The sequence below is a fragment of the Ahaetulla prasina genome, chromosome 2 (genome assembly GCF_028640845.1).
Source record: "Ahaetulla prasina isolate Xishuangbanna chromosome 2, ASM2864084v1, whole genome shotgun sequence".
NCBI lineage: Eukaryota > Metazoa > Chordata > Lepidosauria > Squamata > Colubridae > Ahaetulla > Ahaetulla prasina.
The window spans coordinates 39,368,406-39,390,365 of record NC_080540.1 but is presented as its reverse complement, the minus strand read 5'-3'; the positions used below and the strand labels follow the sequence as shown (position 1 = coordinate 39,390,365).

Below are 21,960 nucleotides of genomic sequence, written 5' to 3'. Positions count from 1 at the left end.
GAAGTACGAGAATTAGTCACTGAACCTTTGTCATGGTCGGATCACTCTCTCCTTCGTCTGGACTTTCGGACCACTGCTCAACACTGCAGGGAGACGGGACCAATGCGTTGGTTCCGTCCCAGGCGACTGATGGACCCGGAGAGGTTCCTGATGGAGCTTGGGCCGTTCCCTGGCGATCTGGCCCACGGCTCGGCCGAGGAGCTTGTTGCGGCCTGGGAACAGGCCGCGGCGGGAGCCTTGGACCGTGTCGTGCCTTTGCGGCCTCTAACCCGGCGTAGGTCTCAACCAGCTCCTTGGTTTTCCGAGGAGCTGAGGGAGATGAAGCGCCAGAGAAGACGCCTAGAGAGCGCTTGGAGGTCCAGCCGTTCTGAAGCTGACTGTACACTAGTTAGGTCTTTCACCCAGACCTATCTAGTGGCATTGAGGGAGGCCAAGCGGGCCTATGTTTCTACCCTCATTGCGTCAGCAGAGAACCGCCCAGCCTCCCTGTTTAGGGTGACTCGCTCCCTCCTTCACCAGGGGGGATGCGATGATCCCTTACAGGGTTGTGCTGAGGATTTCAGCAGGTATCTGTTTGACAAAATCGCTCAGCTTCGGGATGGTCTGGACCAAAATTGGGTAGTTTCGGGCGAGGTGACGGAGGCTAGTCTTGTTGAGACCATCTGGGAGGAGTTTGATCCTGTGGCTCCCGAGGACATGGACAGGTTGCTGGGATGGCTGAATGCCACCACATGTTTATTGGACCCGTGTCCCTCCTGGTTGGTGCTGGCCACCCGGGAGGTTACACGAGGCTGGCTCCAGGGAATTGTCAACGCTTCCTTGGGGGAGGGTGTTGTTCCCACCGCCTTGAAAGAGGCGGTGGTGAGGCCCCTCCTCAAGAAGCCCTCCCTGGACCCAGCTGTTTTGGGTAACTATCGTCCAGTCTCCAACCTTCGCTTTGTGGCGAAGGTTGTTGAGAGTACCTGGAGGAATCTATCTATCTAAATCCTTTCCAGTCTGGTTTCCGACCCGGGTACAGCACGGAGACAGCTTTGGTCGCGTTGGTGGATGACCTCTGGAGGGCCCGGGATAGGGGTTATTCCTCTGCCCTGGTTCTCCTAGATCTCTCAGCGGCTTTCGATACCATCGACCATAGTATCCTGCTGCGACGGTTGGGGAGTTTAGGAGTGGGAGGCACCGTGTTTCGGTGGTTCTCGTCCTATCTCTCCGATTGATCGCAGACGGTGTTGGCAGGGGGGCAGAGATTGACCTCGAGGCGCCTCCTTTGTGGGGTGCCACAGGGATCGGTTCTCTCGCCTCTCCTGTTCAACATCTATATGAAGCCGCTGGGTGAGGTCATCAGTGGTTTTGGGGTGAGTTATCAACTGTACGCGGATGACAGCCAGCTGTACATTTCCACCCCTGACCACCCCAATGAAGCTGTCGAAGTGTTGTCTCGGTGTTTGGAGGCGGTCCTGGTCTGGATGGGGAGAAACAGGCTCAAGCTCAACCCCTCCAAGACTGAGTGGCTGTGGATGCCGGCATCCTGGTACAGCCAGTTGCAACCGCGGCTGACTGTTGGGGGCGAATCATTGGCCCCAATGGAGAGGGTGCACAATCTGGGTGTTCTCCTGGATGGACGGTTGTCTTTTGAAGATCATTTGGCGACCGTCTCCAGGAGAGCTTTTTACCAGGTTCGCCTGGTCCGTCAGTTGCGCCCCTTTCTAGATCGGGATGCCTTATGCACGGTCACTCATGCCCTCGTCACTTCTCGCCTGGACTACTGCAATGCTCTCTACATGGGGCTCCCCTTGGGGAGCACCCGGAGGCTTCAGTTGGTCCAGAATGCAGCTGCGTGGGTGATAGAGGGAGCCACTCATGGCTCCCATATAACACAATCCTGTGCAGACTGCACTGGCTACCTGTGGTCTTCTGGGTGCACTTCAAGGTGTTGGTTATCACCTTTAAAGCGCTCCATGCATTGGACCGGGATATCTTCGGGACCGCCTTCTGCTACCACATGCCTCCCACTGACCGGTACGCTCCCATAGAGAGGGTCTCCTCAGGGTGCCGTCAGCCAAACAGTGTCGGCTGGCGACCCCCAGGGGGAGAGCCTTCTCTGTGGGGGCACCTACCCTCTGGAACGAGCTTCCCCCAGGACTTCGACAACTTCCTGACCTCCGGACTTTTCGCCGCGAGCTGAAAACATACCTATTCTTCCGAGCAGGACTGGCTTAATAGGGGTTTTTAATTCGTTTTAAATGGGGTTTATTTTTATATTATGTATTTTATATTTAAATTTAGACCATATGGAATAAGTTTTTTAAATAGTTTTTATTGTAATATATTGTATTGTTTTACTTGGCTGTTCACCGCCCTGAGTCCTTCGGGAGAAGGGCGGTATAAAAATTAAAATATTATTATTATTATTATTATTATTATTATTATTATTATTATTATTATTATTATTATTATTATTATTATTATTATTATTATTATTATTATTATTAAGGTTGACTCAGCCTTCCATCCTTTATAAGGTAGGTAAAATGAGGACCCAGATTGATGGGGGCAATAAAAGTTGACTTTGTATATAATATACAAATGGATTCAGACTATTGCTTAACACAGTGTAAGCCACCCTGAGTCTTCGGAGAAGGGCGGGATATAAATTCAAAAAAAAAATAAAAAAAATTGTCAGAGCAGGACAGTTTTTGTTCTTTTTCAATTCAAGGGCCAACTGCATAGAAAGCTTCAAATTCTAGGTGCTAACCTTAAAAAATATTGTAATTCATCGATAGAAAAACAATGTTACATAGTTTTATTTTACATATACTTTGCAATTTGAGTCTCTGGGGTAGGGACAGTCAATACTGACAAGCTGCAAAATACATCCAAGAAATGCCAATCATTTGTTTTAAGTCATTTATCTATACCAGGGGTGTCAAACTGGCGGCTGGTAGGCTGGATGTGTCACGCACAGGTCACGCCATCCCCAGCTCCACAGATAGCAACGTTTGACACCTGTGATCTATATTGTGCTTTAATTTTCATAAGAAACGTCAAAATGCTTGTTAATATTTCAGCCCGACATTCTGTTGGAGATCTAAGAGTAACATGAATATAAGCCCATTATTCATCCTGCCAAATCCATAAATTAGCCAGACAAGGGAAAGAGAAGTTGTGCAGCAAAAAGTATACTTGAAATAAAGAAGAGGGGTTTTATGTGCGCCCATGAGCACGCACACATAGAAGAATGAAGAGCAGCTTCTGAATTCCAGCTTAGAATGTAATTGGGACTCCATTGTTGATCGATGTTTCTTAAGGCAGGGGTTGTCAAACTAGCTGCTTTGGGCTGAAAGCCACAGAGGAATCTGGTTTATGAGGGGGATAGTATAATATATTTAATTATTGGAATGATCACCTCCAGAAACATCCAATAAGCCATGGTGGCGCAGTGGTTAGTGTGTAGTACTGCAGGCTACTTCTCCTGCCTGCCGGCTGCCTGCAATTTGCCAGTTCAAATCTCACCAGGCTCAAGTTGACTCAGCCTTCCATCCTTCTGAGGTGGGTAAAATGAGGACTCAGATTGTTGGGGGCAAACTGCTTAGAGAGGGCTGTGGAGCACTGTGAGGCGGTATATAAGTCTTTATTATTATTATGATTATTATTATTTATTCAATTTTTATACCGCCCTTCTCCCGAAGGACTCAGGGCGGTGTACAGCCAAGATAAAACAAAACGGTACAAAAATATACAATTAAAATACAAATTAAAAAACTTATTATATAGTTGGCCTAAAAACTTTAAAAATATATAAAACTAAAAACCCCTTAAAATTAGTAATAAATTTAAAACCAATAAAATTTAGGCCAAATAAGTGCTATTTGTTATTGCTAATAAATTCCTTGGAACCACCTGCCTCCAATTCCTCTCATTAAGACTGGATATAGTTAGCAGATTCTGAGAGCTAATTGGTGCAAACTGAAGGGCAGAGATGAAGTCCAACTCACAGTTTGTTTTGGTTGTTTATTAAATTTGTTTGCCGCCCATCTCACCACAAAGTGAGTTTAAGAAATATTGTCCAGTGAAATTCCCCTAAACTGAAAAGTTGGAGCCTTGTGAAAATTTGCATAAACTTTGTGAAGTTTTAATATGAAAGGAAATGAAAGTACACAATATTCTTGACTATCACTATTTTTCAGTCATCTTGTTCCTGTTAGTGCTTACCGCATTTCTTATTGACTCCACACATTCATTTCCGTGGAGTCTCAAGTACCTCAGTTTAGTGGAATCATTGTTTTTCTTACTCAAGAAAGATGATTGGTCAGGACTCACAGGAAGGTTGCAGTTATATAAATACAAACAAATAATGTTACGTCCCTTGGCTCTAGTTTATCTATTTTGAAAGGAGTAACTTTTTACTTCCAAAAATTACAAAATCTCTTGTGCTGTATTCCTTTCCTTCCCTTCCCTTCCCTTCCCTTCCCTTTGATTCTGCTATACTATCAGTAGTGCTTTTGATCTGGAAATAATGATAGTGTTATTCCCTTAACTCTTGTTAGTCCTAGATAATATCTTTGTTGTTTAGGAACTGTTCAGTCTTTAAAAAGTATATATCCTATCCACTTTCATCTTCTACCATGAGTGATATTCTCCATATTAACAGGTCAGAGTAATTCTTGAATCTGTTTTCTCTTGGTCATATAGATGAGAAGCAGTAGGTTTTTATTCCTATAAAATGTAAGAGTGATACTAAAATTCTACCTCAGTCGCTGTTTTTTTTAAAAAGCCATTTCCTCTGCTCTTTTCTATAGTGTATGCTGTTATTTCTACTTTGTAGCTTGTCTCGTTGAATCTTCCTTCCTTCCTTCCTTCCTTCCTTCCTTCCTTCCTTCCTTCCTTCCTTCCTTCCTTCCTTCCTTCCTTCCTTCCTTCCTTCCTTCCTTCCTTCCTTCCCTCCCTCCCTCCCTCCCTCCCTCTCTATCTATCTTTATTATTTTTACAAATAACTCAAGTTAGCAAACATATCCAACACATCTTCCTCCTCCTATTTTCTCCATAATAACAACCCTGTGAGGTAGGTTGGGCTAAGAGAGAATGACTGGCTCAAAGTTATACCCGGCTAATGCTATTCACTGATTTTAGCAACAGCTTCCAGATTGCTTTAATCATACGCAGACCAGTGGTACTTTTTCCTTAGAGTCGGATTGCTTTAAACCCCACTGCTTAACATTTATCCTGTGGTGATTAGTGGTTGTATGTCTGTGCAGCCGGTCTTCATTCCAGGGGAATAAAACATCCATAAATTCCTGCAGATAGGAAATCCAGGGAGGGAATTGGCTCTCTTCTCTCCTTTGTGTTTCCAAGCAAACCCATCATCTTACTCCAGGGCCAGTGCTGCTACTAATTAAGATGTTGGTGTGTACAGTTTATGTTGAATTTCACAGTGGCTGACCCAAGCACATCAGGAGTACATGTTCTGCTCTTAGTACACATTTGAGCTGTACCTGAACAGCTTTGGCAATAGTTTTGAGAATCTACCAGATTCTCCCTTTGGACCTTGTGATTCAGTGGCCTCTGAGAAAAGTAGGTTCTGCTTTTCTGGATAGTCATTCCTGCTTGATGAACACATTGCAATCAGTCTTTGCAATTTCCTTGGGAAATATAGGATATTAATAAAAGCAAAGGATGTGATTCAAAAGATGGACTTTCCCTTGTTTTGCTAAAAGTCATTTGTAGAGCAATACAATGTAATACATATTCATTACTGTGACCCATTATTACAATTCATGGGAAACATGCAGAGGGTAGCCTGCATTTTTCTCCATTTTAAGACAAATTATGGCAAAAGTAAGCATGAAGTTAAAATGTTTGTTTTATTCTTGACTTCTTATGGCCAATTTTGGTCTTCATTTGAAATGTCTGAATCTCTCAAGGCATACCATTGGTCATTACAATTCCATCTAGCCTATTTGAATGGCATTGGAATTTGAAGAAAGTGAATAGATAGTTTTCCTGGACTTTTTAGCCCTGGGTCTGGCAGTTCCAGGTATAAATCCTGAGATCTTTGCTAAAATGCAAACATTAACCTATCACATGTATCATATTTCTGTGTATTTGAAATGGTTTGGGTGGAAAATATGTGTATTTCCTATAAATCATTCAAAAGAGCTATGCTAATACCATCTTCCTCTGGCTATCAGTAAATTATGTTAGGAAATCTAGGTTCCCCATTGTAGATTTTATTCATTCATTTATTTATTTAATTCATGTAGTCACTGACCAACTCCAACTGATTCTCAATATAATACAGCATAAAAACTCAAAACAGAACAAGACAGAATTCAGTCATTCTGGACAGCCATAGACAAAGAGACATGCCAAAAAGGGCTGAACCACTGGTGAAATGCTACCAATTCTCACCTGTTTGGACGAACTGGTAGTAATAAACTCTCATATACACACACATCGTTGTGAAGAACTTTTCTTCTTCCCATTCCACTGGCATAATCTTATGTTGGATCAAAGATCATTCTATCATCGGAGTAAAACCAATTGTTTCGTATTCATAAAATTTGTTCAGTATGTGGCTGTTCACTCTGAGGACAAGCAATCTTTGGGGCAACAAGTTGCAGATTCTCTGATCAAGAATAAGTTTATTTGTATTTATAAGAGTTCTTGCCTGGCTCATAGGACAAAAGAGGGAAGCCTCTGCATCTCCATGTCTTATTGTCTTAAAGTTCTCAGTGTTTTGACCATTGAATCCTGCATTTGTTCAGTATATAACATGCACCATCGTGCTGTGGTATGTGGGCAAGAATGTATAAGTTGTGTGTCAAAGTGAAAGGCAATAGTGAACAAAATTTTTAAAGTGCAGTGTGGCTCTGCTCAGTTATGGGGTTGTGGATCAGATTTCTACTGTTTAGCTGTTCATTAAGAAATGTGTGAAAATGAGAGTTGAGTTTTGTTGGCTTAATGCAAATTAATGGCAAAGTGAACAGGTGTAAAATTAAAGGTTTGCTGTGAAGAGCAATATGTGATAGAAATAAAGCAGCATGAGGATTGTTGAGTACAGTGAAATGGGTAATGAATAATGCAAAATGGGTGATATAATTGATTGTGTGATGAATGTGGAAGAACATTTGTGGTGCTATGTTGCTTGGGACATGTATGTGTCTACAATGTTGGTCGAAAATTCAATTGATAAACTAAAAAGAACTATGGATCTAAAAATTATTGTATCAGAATTAAAATAATGTTTTGCTGAGTTCTCTGGTGATTTGAAGGTTTTGTTGCCTGCAGAAGGTGGAATTTTGCTATGTTAAGACTTTAAAAAAAAAAGCACTGACTAATTCTGTAAGATGATCCTAGATAAAGGCCAACTGTACGGTTTCATCTTGCTTTCCCATTCTTCATAAATAACCTCCATTATGGAGGAGCCTAATCATCTCTATGCTCAGGTTAGTCTTCCTCCTCCCAGGTAATGTTACTTGCTGAAAGACTTTCCAATAAATATCCACACAGATACTTAGCACAGCCTACTCATCAGGATTAAGATATAATCTTACCCTCTAAAGCATACTTCGGTATTCCTAGGAAAGCCAGGATTGTTTGAAGTAGCACCACCTGTTTTACTCTGTCATTTCTCACGCCATCCACGCTGCAGTCTAACATCAACACCTTACCTCCTGATTTAAGTCCTGCATCTGTGTAAATTGCAAATGTTAATGTGATTCGTAGAAAGGTTCTTCAGTTCTGGAGACAAACTAAATACAGTTTCCAAGCCATCTTAAGCTTGACTGAAGGAACTTCGGCCACAGACCCTCTGAGTAAGATCAAGGCTGAAACTCCTTTTCTCATTAGTTATTTAATGTTCTATTCTCTGTTTTGATTTATTAAGAGAAGAAAATGCTGGATTTAGTTCTACTTTGCATAGTGGAAAGATGTATGTATCCATTTATACATTCCCATTTCCCCCTTGAAAAAGGGGAAGTGGGGATGACAGAAAACATTGGAGGATCCAATCTGGGATGGTCACTGGGACCAGAGATTTAGCCTTCTGAGCTTTCTGACTCATGCTGGAGCCCATCCTCAGGGAATATTTCTCAAGCAGAATGTGTGCTCTAGAACAGGGGTGTCAAACTCAAGGCCTGGGGCCTGGATCTGGCCTACAGGATGCTTAGATCTGGCCCTTGAGGCCACCTTGGAAACAGCAACGGACTGACCCACAGTGCCTCTTCCAGTGAAAGCAGAGCTTGGGAGGGTTGGCCCTCCCAAGCTCAGTTTTTGCTGGCAGAGGGTTGCAGGAGGCTGTCACAGTCGAAAATGGAGCTTGGGAGCCCGTTTTCGCTGGCAGAACACTAGGCCTCCACAGGCGCCCCTGACATGAATGATGTTGAGCTGGCCATGCCCCCCACCCCCGCCAAGGTCAAACACAACCCTGATGCGGCCCTCAATGAAACCAAGTTTGACACCTCTGCTCTAGAAGTTCCCTGAGGATGGGCTCCAGCACGAGTCTGAAAGCTCGGAAGACTAAACCTCTGGTTCCGGTGACTGACCCAGATTGGATCCTGCAACATTATCCTGTGACTTATATATTCGCCTTCATTCATGAGAAAATATTGACTTCTCTGGCAAACTGGGAGATTCAATTGTACTCCCAAAGGATATCCACCTGTAGTTTAGCCTTCCCTTTTCTATTGCCCAATCAAGGTCTCACCTGTTTACTCAGTAATAGAGTACAATGATAACCTGCATAATTGATTTTGCTTAATCGATAATCTCAGCTAAGGCAGCCTGTGACTGCAATCTTAACTCAATTTAAACGTTCGTCAGGAATACAGATATTACACAGATTTTCATTCTTGTGTGTAGTTATTTCTGTCTAAATTATATATTGCAGTAACTGACTGGGTGCCGAGCAAGGACTCTTGGCTAGGTTCACACATAGTGCTAAATCATAATGGGCATTGGTTTGGTCAGAATGTGATGTGTGAATCTAGCCACAGTAGATCAGACACAGTTTATGGATAAGCACCAAATGTAGACTCAGCCAGTCATTGTTTACTCAACAAATGATGGTTAAATAAACAATAGCATAGTCAGTAGATCATAGTCTTAAACTTAGGGCTTCAAAGTGGTCTTTGTTTCCACTGGATAAATTCTTCAGTATTCTGCTTATCTACGTCAATTTATGTCATTCTAATAACAAGTTTTATCTTCCCTCTCTAAATTCTGCTGTACTCCCTTACTCCATCTGATGCAAAGTGCCAGATCAGTTACAAAGACCTGTGTCTTGCTGTATGGATGTACTATTATATTCTAACCCAGAAGGGCAAAAAGTGAATTTACGTCTGACTTTTTCTCCATTCTGTGTGGCAGGAATCGCAACCGAATCCACAGCATTGAAGCCAGCCAGCTGGAGCCCTATGTATCCCTGGAAACGTTAGACCTCAGCTCAAATAACATCACAGAAATCCGAAGTGGCTGTTTCCCGGTGGGGCTTCCCATAAAGGATCTGTAAGCTTTCTTTCTTTTTAAAATGTTTTATGGAAAAGCACTCATTTATACAAGAAGAACTGATTTTCAGGTTACTTTGATCTTTTAAAAAAGGGTTACCGGTTATAACATGGGTTAAAACTCAAATGAATGCTGTCCATCTACGTCAGGGGTATTAAACCCACATCATCATGGAGTGTCGAAGTAACAGTAACAGAGTTGGAAGGGACCTTGGAGGTCATCTAGTCCAACCCCCCTGCTCACGCAGGAGACCTATATTAGGGATTCAAACCGCCGACCTTTCTGATCGACAAGCTCGGCGTTTTAGCCACTCACGTGATGTATCATGATTTTGCTAAACCAGGCATGGGTATGGGCAGGGCGTGACACATCTAGCTTGTGGACGGCGAGTTTGACACCCCTGATCTACATCATCTCCAGCATCCAGTTCTTTCATTGGTCGTGTTATGTTACGGAAGGAATGGAACAGTGATACTTGGTTTTTGCTCTCTCTCTCATCCTCTTCTCCCTCTTCCTATTGAGTTGATATGGAAACTGGGTTTTTCTGTCCATCTTTTTCTCATGGCCTCTTATAGTAGCTAATATGAGAGGTGTGAGGAACGAAAGTGCAAGGAACACTAAGTTCAATATTCTGTCATATGTACCTATCACAAACAGCTAATCGACAAAATTCTTCCCTCAGATTTTTAAAATAAAATGTCTTTCTTGGTTTTCTTAATTATCTTGAATTAGAATTAAAATGCTCATGCTGCAACATTTCATGATGTTATATATGTCCTTTTTGATGAATATGTTTTTTAGAGTGAATAGTCAGATTCTCTGATTTCTGATGCAACAATATGTCAGAATTGATCTCCGTTAACCAGTGGGGGATATACAGTGGAACTGTGACCTATACTGTCTTTCTTTACATTCAAAATGGTTTCAAACAAAACCTGAGAGCCAAAATCCACACCTGCAAAAAAGAATAGTTTTGCCCTTTTTAAGCAACATCATCCTGTCATCGATTATTTTCAACTGTACAGCAGTTGAATGGTAATAAATGAAAATGAAGAGAGAGAAAGAGACAGAGAGAGTACAAACTTATAGATAAGAACTTTAGGTTCTAAACCAGCAGCCCTCAACCTTTTGGGCACCAGGGAGCGTGCTGTGGAGAGAGGTTTTTTTCACGGACCAGAGGGGGCGTGGTTTTGCATGCTGCCTGCATCCTGTGGGTGAGGCTTCACTTGTTTGTGCGGCCCAGTTTCTGGCATGTTGTAGCCCAGTGCCAGTCCATGGTCTGGGGTTGTGGACCCCTGCTCTAAACTACACTCCCCAAAATTGAGTGTGGCTGATATGCAGATGGGCTTATCTGCAAGTATATATAACAATATTTTTTTTAAGGGACTCGTATATACTTCTGGATAAACCCATTGGTGGATAAGACAAATACCATAAAAACATGTCACTCACAGATAAGCCAGTTATAAAAATCTGAATATTTTGAGGGTCTGGAGACATAGATGATTAGTAGATCACTGGTTAATTGCAATTAACAATCCCAACTCTCTTAATTTAAGAGTGTTGTCTTTATAAAGTTTCTGGCTGGCAGTATGCCATTGGCTTTTCCTCTTGAACTATTATTTTACATTATTGGTGCTCATCACATTTCATCCATTACTATGCGTTCAGATCTGTTTGATAGATTTTGAGATTCCAGTTAAATAGAAAAATCTGTCATTCCCATTTTAAGAATGGCTAGTGTAATTGAAACTAATTTCTTCAGAAGACAATGTTTAATCTAGATGGAATACAGTTGTCTTACTTTCAGTATTATACTTAGTTGTTGTTCAGTCGCTAAGTTGTTTCTGACTCTTAGTGACAGCATACTAAGCCCCTGTCTCCTGGAATTTGTGAAACTCCATATTCATTGCGTCAAAGATACTATCTCATCCTCTGCCATCCCCTTCTCCTTTGGTCTTCAATCTTTCCCAACATCAGGGTCTTCCCAAAGATTATTATATGTACAGTGTATATTTGTTGCGCTTTTGGTTTGGCTTTGATGTCCTGTATGGACATTCTTTCTCATCTGGACTACTACTCCAGAATTCAAAGCACAAAAAACAATAGAAAATTCTGGAAGCTTAAGTTCAACAAAAGGCATTGAGTTAGGGAAGGAAACTCTGGCAGACTGGAGGTGCTTCAGTATCAGAGGAATCTTTTAATCATCACCTGCCTATAAATTGTACAAAATGGCTTGATTGTTGCTAGAGTGGGAAGACATTTGGTTTCTGAAAACAGCATGTCTGATGTCACCACCTGCTAAGATAAAGAGGGACTAATCAAGACCTCCAACACAACCATTTTGAATGTTCTTTTATAAATTATTACAGCTACCTGGGGAGCAACAGAATCAGCGTCCTGGAGACCAAGGCTTTTAACAGCTTGTCACGATCCCTGCTGACGCTTCGCCTGAATAAAAACAGAATTGTCCAACTTCCTGTCAAAGCATTCAAACTGCCCCATCTAACACAACTGTGAGTAGAAATGTGCAGCATTTTATTATAACACCAAGCTTTAATTCCCTAAGGACACTCCCTAAGGACATACACAATCCTTCAGCTTGAATGTATGAAATGTTGATTAAAGCATATTCGAATGGTCTTTTGCGATATGAATGAAATAAAAATTGGATGTGGCTCTGCCCCGGATTGACTATTCAGTTTACATTCTTAATAGGACCAAAAGAAAGGAAGGGAAATATCTGAGTATTCATTAAGTAGAATATATGTAATAAATTTTCTTCCTTATGTCAGTCGCACGTGTGTGTGTGTGCATATTTTTTAAAAAGAGTCTTTTTTTTTTCTTTTTCTGGCTTCTACTTTGATTTTGTGGACACCCAATGAAAGAAAAGCAGGATTGAGAGAGCTTTCTTAAACTGTTTTCATATACGGTGTTCAAACTGTAAGGAGGGAAGAATGCGGAGTTGGCATTTAGGTAGACAAAGGATGCTTTTGATGGTTAGCACACATGTTGTTTGTTTGTTTGGCCAAGGTACAGTTTAGGCTGCATTTGATCTGCATCTGCCGACAGTGCTTTATGTACATATAATTGACCTTTGGCATCAACATTTGCTTGCTACTTTCTTGAAGTTTGGAACCCAACTCAAAGACTAGATTCAGCATAGTTAGTGTAAGATTTCACACTACAGATGTGAAATATTTTAACTCTATAGGTAGTCCTCAGATTACAATGGCAATTGGAATCCAGATTGCCAGTTGCTAAGTGATGCAGTTGTAATATGCAGCCGCATCCGCTTAGCGACGGCAATCCAGGCAGTCCTAGTTGTCATCAGAACCCAAAGACATATGGGTCACTAAGTGGAAAACTGGGAGAGTCCAGGGCAAGGAATGAAGGATTGCGACAGAGGGTTAGGTCTTGGGAAGCCCAGTGCATGTTGCACCAATGCTGGCAGGCGTGGCACAAACTCAGGCCTGGAAAAGAGGTCGCTGGTGTGCAAGCGACTTTGTGCAAGTCTAGGGAAGCTCAGAAAGGAGGGCACTGGTGTTGCGTGCATGTGTGAGTATGAGTGCAAGGAGGCACAGAGGAGGAAAGTGCCAGTGGATGTGTGCGAACACAGAGAAGCCAGGAAATGAGGGAACTGATAGGTGCATGCAATAACCGGGGGAAGGAGGGTGCGGTGCATGTGAGTGAATGATTGAAGAAAGTTGGGAAGGGGAGTAACTTGTGACCTTCCCTATCAACTTCCCCATTGACTTTACCTGTGGGAAGCTGGCAGAGAAAGTTAGCAACGACAATCACATGATTATAGGATGTTGGAACCAGTCATAAGTGCGAGCTGAATCTTGTTCATGTGACTGCAGGAGCGCTACAGCTTTGAACATTCATTAAACAAAAAAGTCATAATTCAAGGACTACCTGTACAAAAAAATAAGGGAAGTTTTTTTAAGTGAAATTATCAAGGAAGTATATTCCCCTTCCGTTTTAAAATCAAATTAATAGCGTTTTGGTCCATTTGGCTTCTGTGGTTAATTTAGCTTTCTTTTATTTTCTTGCATGACTTTTTCTGTTCAGGTGACGCACGTATTCATTTTTCCTATTGTCAAAAACTCAAATTTATGTTATTGCTTTTATCAAAATATATGGCAGAGGTGGAAATCCTGTGCTTCCAGATGTTTTTAAATTATAGTAACAATTATCTCTACCCACTGGACTTCTCAGCTAAGGTTTGGGGAGTTGGAAATTTACCCTTACGTGCCAAATATCTATGGACTACACAGGTACTTATTAATTGTCCCAGGCAAACCATTTATATTCTAATAAACCTGAATTAAATTAGATTCCTTCTATATGTATACAAATAATTTAATAAATTCAAAGGTTTTGAACTATTTTTTACAAGAAATAAATGTTAATAGCATACAATTACGTTTATATTGGGAAGAAATACAATACACACTGCCTTCTGTTTGTGGTAAAAATCTTATGGATGAAAACTTTGATATTTTTGCAAGGTCTCTAAAGGAATCCCATTGAATTCTAAAACATGTAATGTTTACAAACTAACAAAATGCTGTAGAATGTATTTTATATATAAGTAGAATATATACATTTTTACAGAAAACGGGTCTAATATAAGGCGGTGACACCCTATTCCTAATTTACCTATGCCTGGTGTTGGCTTTTGAAGATCAGTCCATTGAGAAAGACTTGAGTTAACATCCTTCTGTGTTGTTGGTCATTTTCAGAGAGTTAAACCGGAATCGTATTCGTTTGATAGAAGGGTTAACATTTCATGGACTGGACAGTTTAGAAGTTTTGAAGCTGCAGCGCAACAATATAAGCAAGTTGACAGACGGAGCTTTCTGGGGTCTGGCCAAAATGGAGGTTCTGTAAGTCAATAGTTATGCTGATAGATTTTAAGGAATACTGTATTTGTTTTGACATTTTCTTTGGATGCCAAGGAAGTCATCCTCCCACATCATAGCATGATTGCAGATATGCGATTTTTGGTGCCTGAAATGTTTGCTTTTGGGCAGTCCTTATGAACGAAGTGGGTTCACTTCTGGAAGAGCATATATAGACTTTTGCTGTTCAGCTGTGTAAAGGTGCACAATTTATAGCCCAAAGACATATTTGCACTCTCCCCAAAGCATGGTTGCAATTCTCGAGTCTTTCCGAGAGCTACTTCTGAATAGTGGTTCTTAATGTAAAGGAAGAGGAAATAATTAAATACATGGACAATAATTGTGTTAACTACATTAAATTAATTTAAATCAAGGTTATGTTGTCTCCTAGCCCTGAATAGCTTTTCCAGTACAGACCTAGAATGTAAAATGATTATATACTCCTTATTTAGGTGTTTGATTCAGTAACAGGGCCTATGATGCGGGGCAGCACCAAGTGGAACTCAGACTGAGGGAAGCAGTGAGGTTCTGACAGGTTCTGGAGAACCGGTAGCAGAAATTTCGAGTAGGTTGGGGAACCAGCAAATACCACCTCTGGCTGGCCCCAGAGTGGGGTGGAAATGGAGATTGTGCAATATCCTTCCCCCTGGAGTGGGGTAGGATTGGAGATTTTGCAGTATTCTTCCCCTGCCACGCCCACCAAGCCATGCCCACAGAACCGGTAGTAAAAAAATGTGGTTTTCACCATTGAGTGAGGGAAGAAGGAAGGAAGTAAATCCTTAAATTACATTGGGAAACTACAAAAAACATCATAGAAGCAGGCATCAGCAAATCACTTCTGTCTCACTGCCAAAAGAACCATATGAGCATTTCCATGCAGTTATGAAATGTCAATTTTGACCTGGAGGTATCTTTACTTTTATCAGTAATAGAATGTTGGGGTGTTGGAACATCATGCAAGGAATTTCATGTCAGCCTATAATCCCAGGAATCAAATAAGCATGTTATTTAGATTGTGGTTTTTCTTCTTCTTAAGTATGATAAAGAAGTTACAGATTTGGGGAATTTTCCCTGAGAAAAATTGTATGAAAAAAATCAATGAAAGTTTGTGTGCAATTTAAAATGTCCAGCTTGGTTTTTCACGTAGGCACCTGGAGCACAATGTCCTCACAGAAGTGAACGGTGGTTCCCTGTATGGCTTGGTGTCCCTTCAACAATTTCATCTGAGTAACAACCTGATATCCAGTATCAGTCCTACCGGTTGGAACTTCTGCCAAAAGCTGAATGAACTGTAAGTTAGCTAATTTGGGAGGCAACCGCTGATAATAAAAATAGAAACTCTGGCACTACGGTATATGTAGGCAGTGCTTTAAGAGAGAAAGGTTTTTTAGAAAGTTTTATAGAATGCAATTATTTCCCCCTCTTTTAAAATGCTACTTTTTAATTTAGAAGATTTAGGACTGTTTCTTCCACAATAAGTATCAGTGTTAAAGTTGTATCTTTTTTCTAAATACCACTTCTATCAAAGAAGTTTGTTTCACCTAGATAAATTATTTTCAACAGTCGGCATCCATATATTAGTTTTCATCACTAGCAAGCCTTATCTGTTCCTAACTTCTCTTGAAAAGCCTTTATTAATCTAGATAAAAATGAAACAATTATTTATTTGATGCTTTTAAACCTTTTCTCCAGCATCTAACTGTGCTTGGTTGATTTGTTTATTTTTATTATAATTTATTTTAATTTCAAATCTCTTTAAAACACTGGATAAAAGATGAACTGAATGTCTGTACATTTGTTCATGGATATATGGTTTTTTTTTTAATGTCTGTGATATTGTGGAGAATATCAGTTGATGTCCCTAGAGGTCTTGAAGATTTTTCTTTAACTCAAGCGTTTGACACTGTGTTCGCTTCTCTTGTTAATGTCTGTTTTAGTTTTATCCAAATAGCCAGATAAAGAATGTTAAGAACACTAGTTAAGAAAATGTCTTTTAAGGATACACATTCAGTTATTCAAGAGACACAGGTGTTGTGGATTTATCCAGAATACAAGGGGTTCACAAATCCCTTAAGGGAGAGGTTTCCTTTCCCATTCTGAAATTAAAATATGGATGGGTTTGTTTTTTTTTTGATAAATCTATATATATCTCTACTTGGGCTGCAGAGAGGTACATACAAATATTTCTGTCTCTTTCTGGCTGATTGCAGAGGGATACTACAAAGCTTTATTTTGAAATTTGCTCTTGGCTAAATTTAGTTGATGTCAAAAAAGAAACGTGCCTCTACAGTTCTGACAAAAAAACAACCTTCTGCCAACTATGAGGTTTTTTTAACAGTTGCGCTTAGCGCTATCTGCTAGCATTGGATTTCTTCTATGTAACCCCCTCCATTCCCCTTTTGAAAAATTCTTTCATCACAGGTGAGGAAATAATGTTGACTGGTTGCCATCTCTTCATAATTTGACACCACAGTCTCCTTGGGAATTAATTTATGTTGTCCCTTGCCTTTTGGAAAGCTTTTCCAAAGGCCTTTCATTGCTCCTACTGGTAGTTATACCAGAGGTGGTATTCAGCAGGTTCTGACCAGTTCTGTAGAACCAGTAGTGTAAATGTTGAGTAGTTCGGCGAACCAGTAAATACTACCTCTGACTGGCCCCGCCCCCATCTATTCTCTGGTTCCCGAGTCCCAGTTGATTGGAAGGGAATGGAGATTTTACAGTATCCTTCCCCTGCCACGCCCACCAAGCCACGCCCACAGAACCAGTAGTAAAAAAATTTGAATCCCACCACTGAGTTATACCATTGCTATCTCGGTGCATGTTTGCAAAAAGCATGTCACATGTTTGCCAAGGAGATAATACCCTTGTTTTTCTTTAGGAATATTTCTGTCTTGACCTGGTTTTGGCAGATGTCATTAACTTTTATATTCCACACTTCACCATAAGCAGTCCTCGATTTAACAATAGTTCATTTAGTGACCATTTGAAGTTATAATGGCATTGAAAAGACTGACGTATGACCGTTTTTCACACATACAACCGTTGCAGCATCCCCATGGTCACACGATCAAAATTCAGATGCTTGTTAACTATATGTCATATTTACGACAGTTGCAGTGTTCTGAGGTCATGTGATCATTTTTTGCGACCTTCTGACAGACAAAGTCAATGGGGAAGCCAGATTCAATTAGCAGTCGTGTTCCTAACTTAAGAACTTCAGTGATTCACTTAACTGTGGCAAGAAAGGTTGTAAAATGGGGCAAAATTCACTTAACAACTGTCTTGTTTAGCAACAGAAATTTTGGGCTCAATTGTGGCCATATGTTTGGGGGCTACTTGTATTATTAAAACTGGATAGAAGAAATTGTTGGCGCTTTTGCCTCATTATTCCGTATTTCTTTTGTAGTTTTGTCTCAAATCTACAAATCAGTGCCAGGGTACATATAAAATATTGCTATTTTAGGTTGCTTTATTTGAAGAGAAGCTGCTCACAGACTAAAATGCAACTCGGCCTCTTGCTGAAGCCATAGGTACATAATCCATGTATTTTTTATTTGCTGTACTTGGAGGAAGTTGAAGAACTTTTAAAGGAAAGGTATAAGGGAAATGGGAAACTAAGTCAAATCTGTCTTTATTGTAGTCAGGGATAGGGAGTTTTGAGCCTCTGTAAGATGCAAGGCAATCTTAGGGATTCCCCCAAAATGTTGCTATCCTGATGCATGAAAGAAGAAAATTGGGAAAAGGAGACAGCAACTTATATAACAAGTTCATTTAATGGGAAACCATAGTTTTTGGAGCTGACTATTTATTGTGACTGAGATCATATGACACAATGCCAACCCCAGCTTTGCAATTCTTCCAGTTCTATGCACTTCCTGAGTTTCATGATCTCATTATATATCGGTTGCTCTGAAGCTGGGATTTGTGGTTTATGTTTATTTATTTAAAATCTTTATATGGCTGCCTATCTGGGTGGCTTACAACAATTAACCCAATAAATCAAGCAATCCTAAAACAGTAAATAATAAAACAAAAACCCTGTGTCACAATTGTCCCTATAGGATGCCTCACTTCAGGCTTAGCTATCTTCCTTCCATACTATCTGCCTATGTAATCCTATCCCAGCATCTCAGTAAAAAGCCACTTCTTAATAACCTTCTGAATTGTTGGAAGAATATACGGAATCCTATCTTATGCCCGTTTCCTTGGTTCAAAGAAAAATGGGCAATTCTTTCCATATTTTAGCAGGATTGTTATAATATAACCAAGATCCTGAAGTTAGCTTGAAGATAACTCACTCTGAAAGCAAACATGCTTTGATTTTGTCAATGACTAGATGGAATAATTGGACATAACTCTATGAATAGGTTCTGAGAACCTGAAGGAGTTGTTGAGTTAAATTAGGGGTATCAAAGTCAAGGCCCACAGGTTGGATCTGGCCTGTGGGGTGCTTAGATATGGCCTGCGGGCCTACCCGGGAAACAGCGAAGGACTGGCCCACGGAGCCTTTGCCAACGAAAACAGAGCTTGGGGAGGCCATGTGCGACCCGCCCGGGTTCCGTTTTCACTGGCAGAAGGCTGCAGGAGGCTGTTGCGGCCGAAAACGGAGCGTTGATAAGTGATGTCAAGCTGGCCACACCCTCCTGGCCCTGCCCGCCCCCCGAGGTCAAACACAAACCTGATGCAGCCCTCAATGAAATCGAGTTTGAGACCCCTGGTTTAAATCCATATGTAAAAGTTAAATTAATTACTTTCTGACTTTATTTTGCCCATACAGTAAATACTTTATCTGACTTGGATATTCCTGACCTTCTTTCCATAGGAAATACATTTAGGATATTCATGAATTAAATTATTTCCAGGACCAAGGAATTATCCAGTGGAATTATCATCAAGAAGGGAAAATAAATGCTTCACATTGAAATTTTGCTCTTTTTTCCCCCTCAGGTCCTTGTCATTCAACAACTTAACCAGGTTGGATAAAGGAAGTTTAACAGATCTGGGAAGCCTGGAGATCCTTCACCTGAGTCACAATTCCATCAGTCATATTGGAGAAGGGGCATTCAAGGGACTCAGAAGCTTACGTGTCCTGTACGAGTTTTACATTTTTCATTTTGTTTGTCAGGTTAACTCTTGAGAGGAATAAAAGGGACAGGTCTTGATATTTGCTTTTGCATTCTCTTAATTATTAGACAATGAATATTCCAAATGTACTTTTTTCAAAAGGCAACTGGACTTTCTTGGGTTGTTGTTTTTTCTTTGATAACGATTTGCTTGTCATCCAAAAACGCTTCTTCAGTTCTGACTGGTGGGGAATGGAAGGATTTATATTCTTTGCAGTCATCTGGTCATTGGGACTTTGAGGATCGGTGGTTAGCTGTACAGAATCATTGAGGCCCCTTGAGGGTTTATCTGTATGCTCAAAGTCACCTGAATTAAAGTACAAATGGGCATGGAACATTCTTGGGACTGCTGAAAGGACTGGATTTATATAGGAGGTAGGTAGTGTCGTATCCCTTCTTCTCTGTTGAGAGAGAACTGTTCAGTTTTGAAATAGATGGTGTTTTTTTTTATTCCTGTTTCAAACGAAAGAAAGAGTGCTAATGACCAGATGACAGCAGAGAATATAAACCCTTCCATTCTCCACCAATTAGAACTGAAAAACTTCTTGGATGAGAAGTTTTTAAAGGAAAAAAAAAACCAAGAAAGTCCAGGACAACCGTGACTGGATGACTGAGAATCTCCATAGACATTTAGACAACTATGTCTACCCCAAATTTAACACTATGTGGATGAACTGTACCATAGCAGTTATTGGTGCTGAGAGGACATTAACTGAGGATGACCTTCTCTCCATTTAACAGCTTCTGGGAAACTTCCAGTCTAGCAAATACTTCCTCCAGAGTCAGCCAAGGAAGAAAAGTGCCATGAGTGTGTCCAAGGAGACATTTTGCCCTTGTACTTAATGGGATATTTCTTTTTTCATTGAATCTCTGCTTTTGTTGACTTGTCATTCTATGTGCACAATTGTGATAACTTTGGTTTTGTGAAAACCAGAATAACTTTATAGAACCTTGTTTCTTTCTTTTTTTAAAAAAAAATGTCCTTCCACCAAATGAACAGTTCTCCAAATTACTGATTTAAAATTCTTTTCTCCAAAGCTCTTTTGAAGTCGGAGCTTAATGGAAAAAGAAACACAGACTTTTTCCCCCCTTGGTTACTGCACTGTGCAGTTATTTATTCCTTTGATTGAAGTGAGGACGGGCTTTATGTTTCTTTGCCTTTCCCAGACCCACTTTTCAATCCCGTGCCTGTTTTCCGAAAGGGCTTGCTCCTAGGCAGCTGGCACAGAAAAGGACGAAAGACTTTCCCAAACTGAAAAGAGTGTTTGGATTGCAGCTAATTCTCGGTCTCCTTTTGTGTCCAGTGCACAGAGGGGAAAGAGGGTGGGAGAGCAAGTTCTAATTGAATCAAGAGGAAGGCCCATCAGCCCCTGCACCTGGTGAAAAAGAGCCGGGCATGCTTTAATTACCATCTATTGTTGACAAGCCTTTGGTGGGTGTGAAACTGCTGAAATGAGAAGCTATTCAAATAGAGGTCAGTCCCTGAGACCTCACAGCAGAATGATTAACAAGGCAGTATGCTTTCAGGGCCAGCCAGCCAGAAAGAATAGGAAATTGGCAACAGAGGCTGTGAGAAAAGCAAAGTGAATGCAAAGAAAACTGAACTGGAATACTGGATCCCCTATACGTTGGATTTTTTATATAAAAAAAAATAATTTATGAGAAAGCATGTTTCTCACAAAAGGATGTTCTTTTGGAAGAAGCAGTAAATTCATTCTCTTTCTCCTTTTACAAAATACAAAGTCAAGATCAATTACCTTTTTTTAAAAAAAAAAGGGTGCTAGAGAAATCTCACTCCACATTAATTCCCCCCAAAGTCCTCCAGTTCATCTCACATGTGGCAGGATGATCATGGACCAATTCCCAAACCTTCAGAGATCAATTTCCCTTTACAAAAAGAAAAAATGGAGGGAAACAAGGAATTTACTCTGGAATAAAGCGCAAATGGCTCCATGCAAAACATAAAAATAGAAATGACATTGTTAATTCGTGCAGCTCAATCTCTGGACTTCAAATGCCTTGCATCTACCTTTGGATCCCATTATTTCTCCCCTGATTGCTTCATTGCCTTTATTACCCAGGCCCAACTTTTTTGATTTCAGAGGGGTGGGTGGAAGGGAGGAGGAGCTTTTTCTAGCCATGTTTATATTACCAACTGAGCTACGCCCTAAAACCTGGGAGCCCCTACTCCCGTGACTCAACCCCAGTCAAACCATAGTAATTGTATTTGTATTTATTTGCACGTTCTCATCCTTACTTCTAGTTGTCTATGAATATTCTTATTTGCCTAGGTCATGGTTGTCTTTTATTTTAAAGGCAGCTGGATTTTCTGATTTTTCGCTTCTCATTTAAGAAGCTTCTTCAGTGCTGAAGAAGCTGAACTGAAGAAGCTTTTTAGATGAGAAGAGAAACGTCTTACAGAAAAATCA

The 21,960-nt window shown here is 40.6% G+C and overlaps 1 protein-coding gene across 1 annotated transcript in view; it reads left to right on the top strand.

Annotated features, from left to right (window-relative positions):
* LRIG1 (leucine rich repeats and immunoglobulin like domains 1) overlaps positions 1–21,960 on the top strand; it is a 157,270-nt gene that overhangs the window by 103,153 nt on the left and 32,157 nt on the right. Inside the window, exons 4-8 of the mRNA XM_058167183.1 lie at positions 9,364–9,501; positions 11,874–12,017; positions 14,250–14,393; positions 15,556–15,699; positions 19,356–19,499. Coding sequence (XP_058023166.1) covers positions 9,364–9,501; positions 11,874–12,017; positions 14,250–14,393; positions 15,556–15,699; positions 19,356–19,499 — 714 coding nt within the window. The remainder of the gene's footprint in view (positions 1–9,363; positions 9,502–11,873; positions 12,018–14,249; positions 14,394–15,555; positions 15,700–19,355; positions 19,500–21,960) is intronic.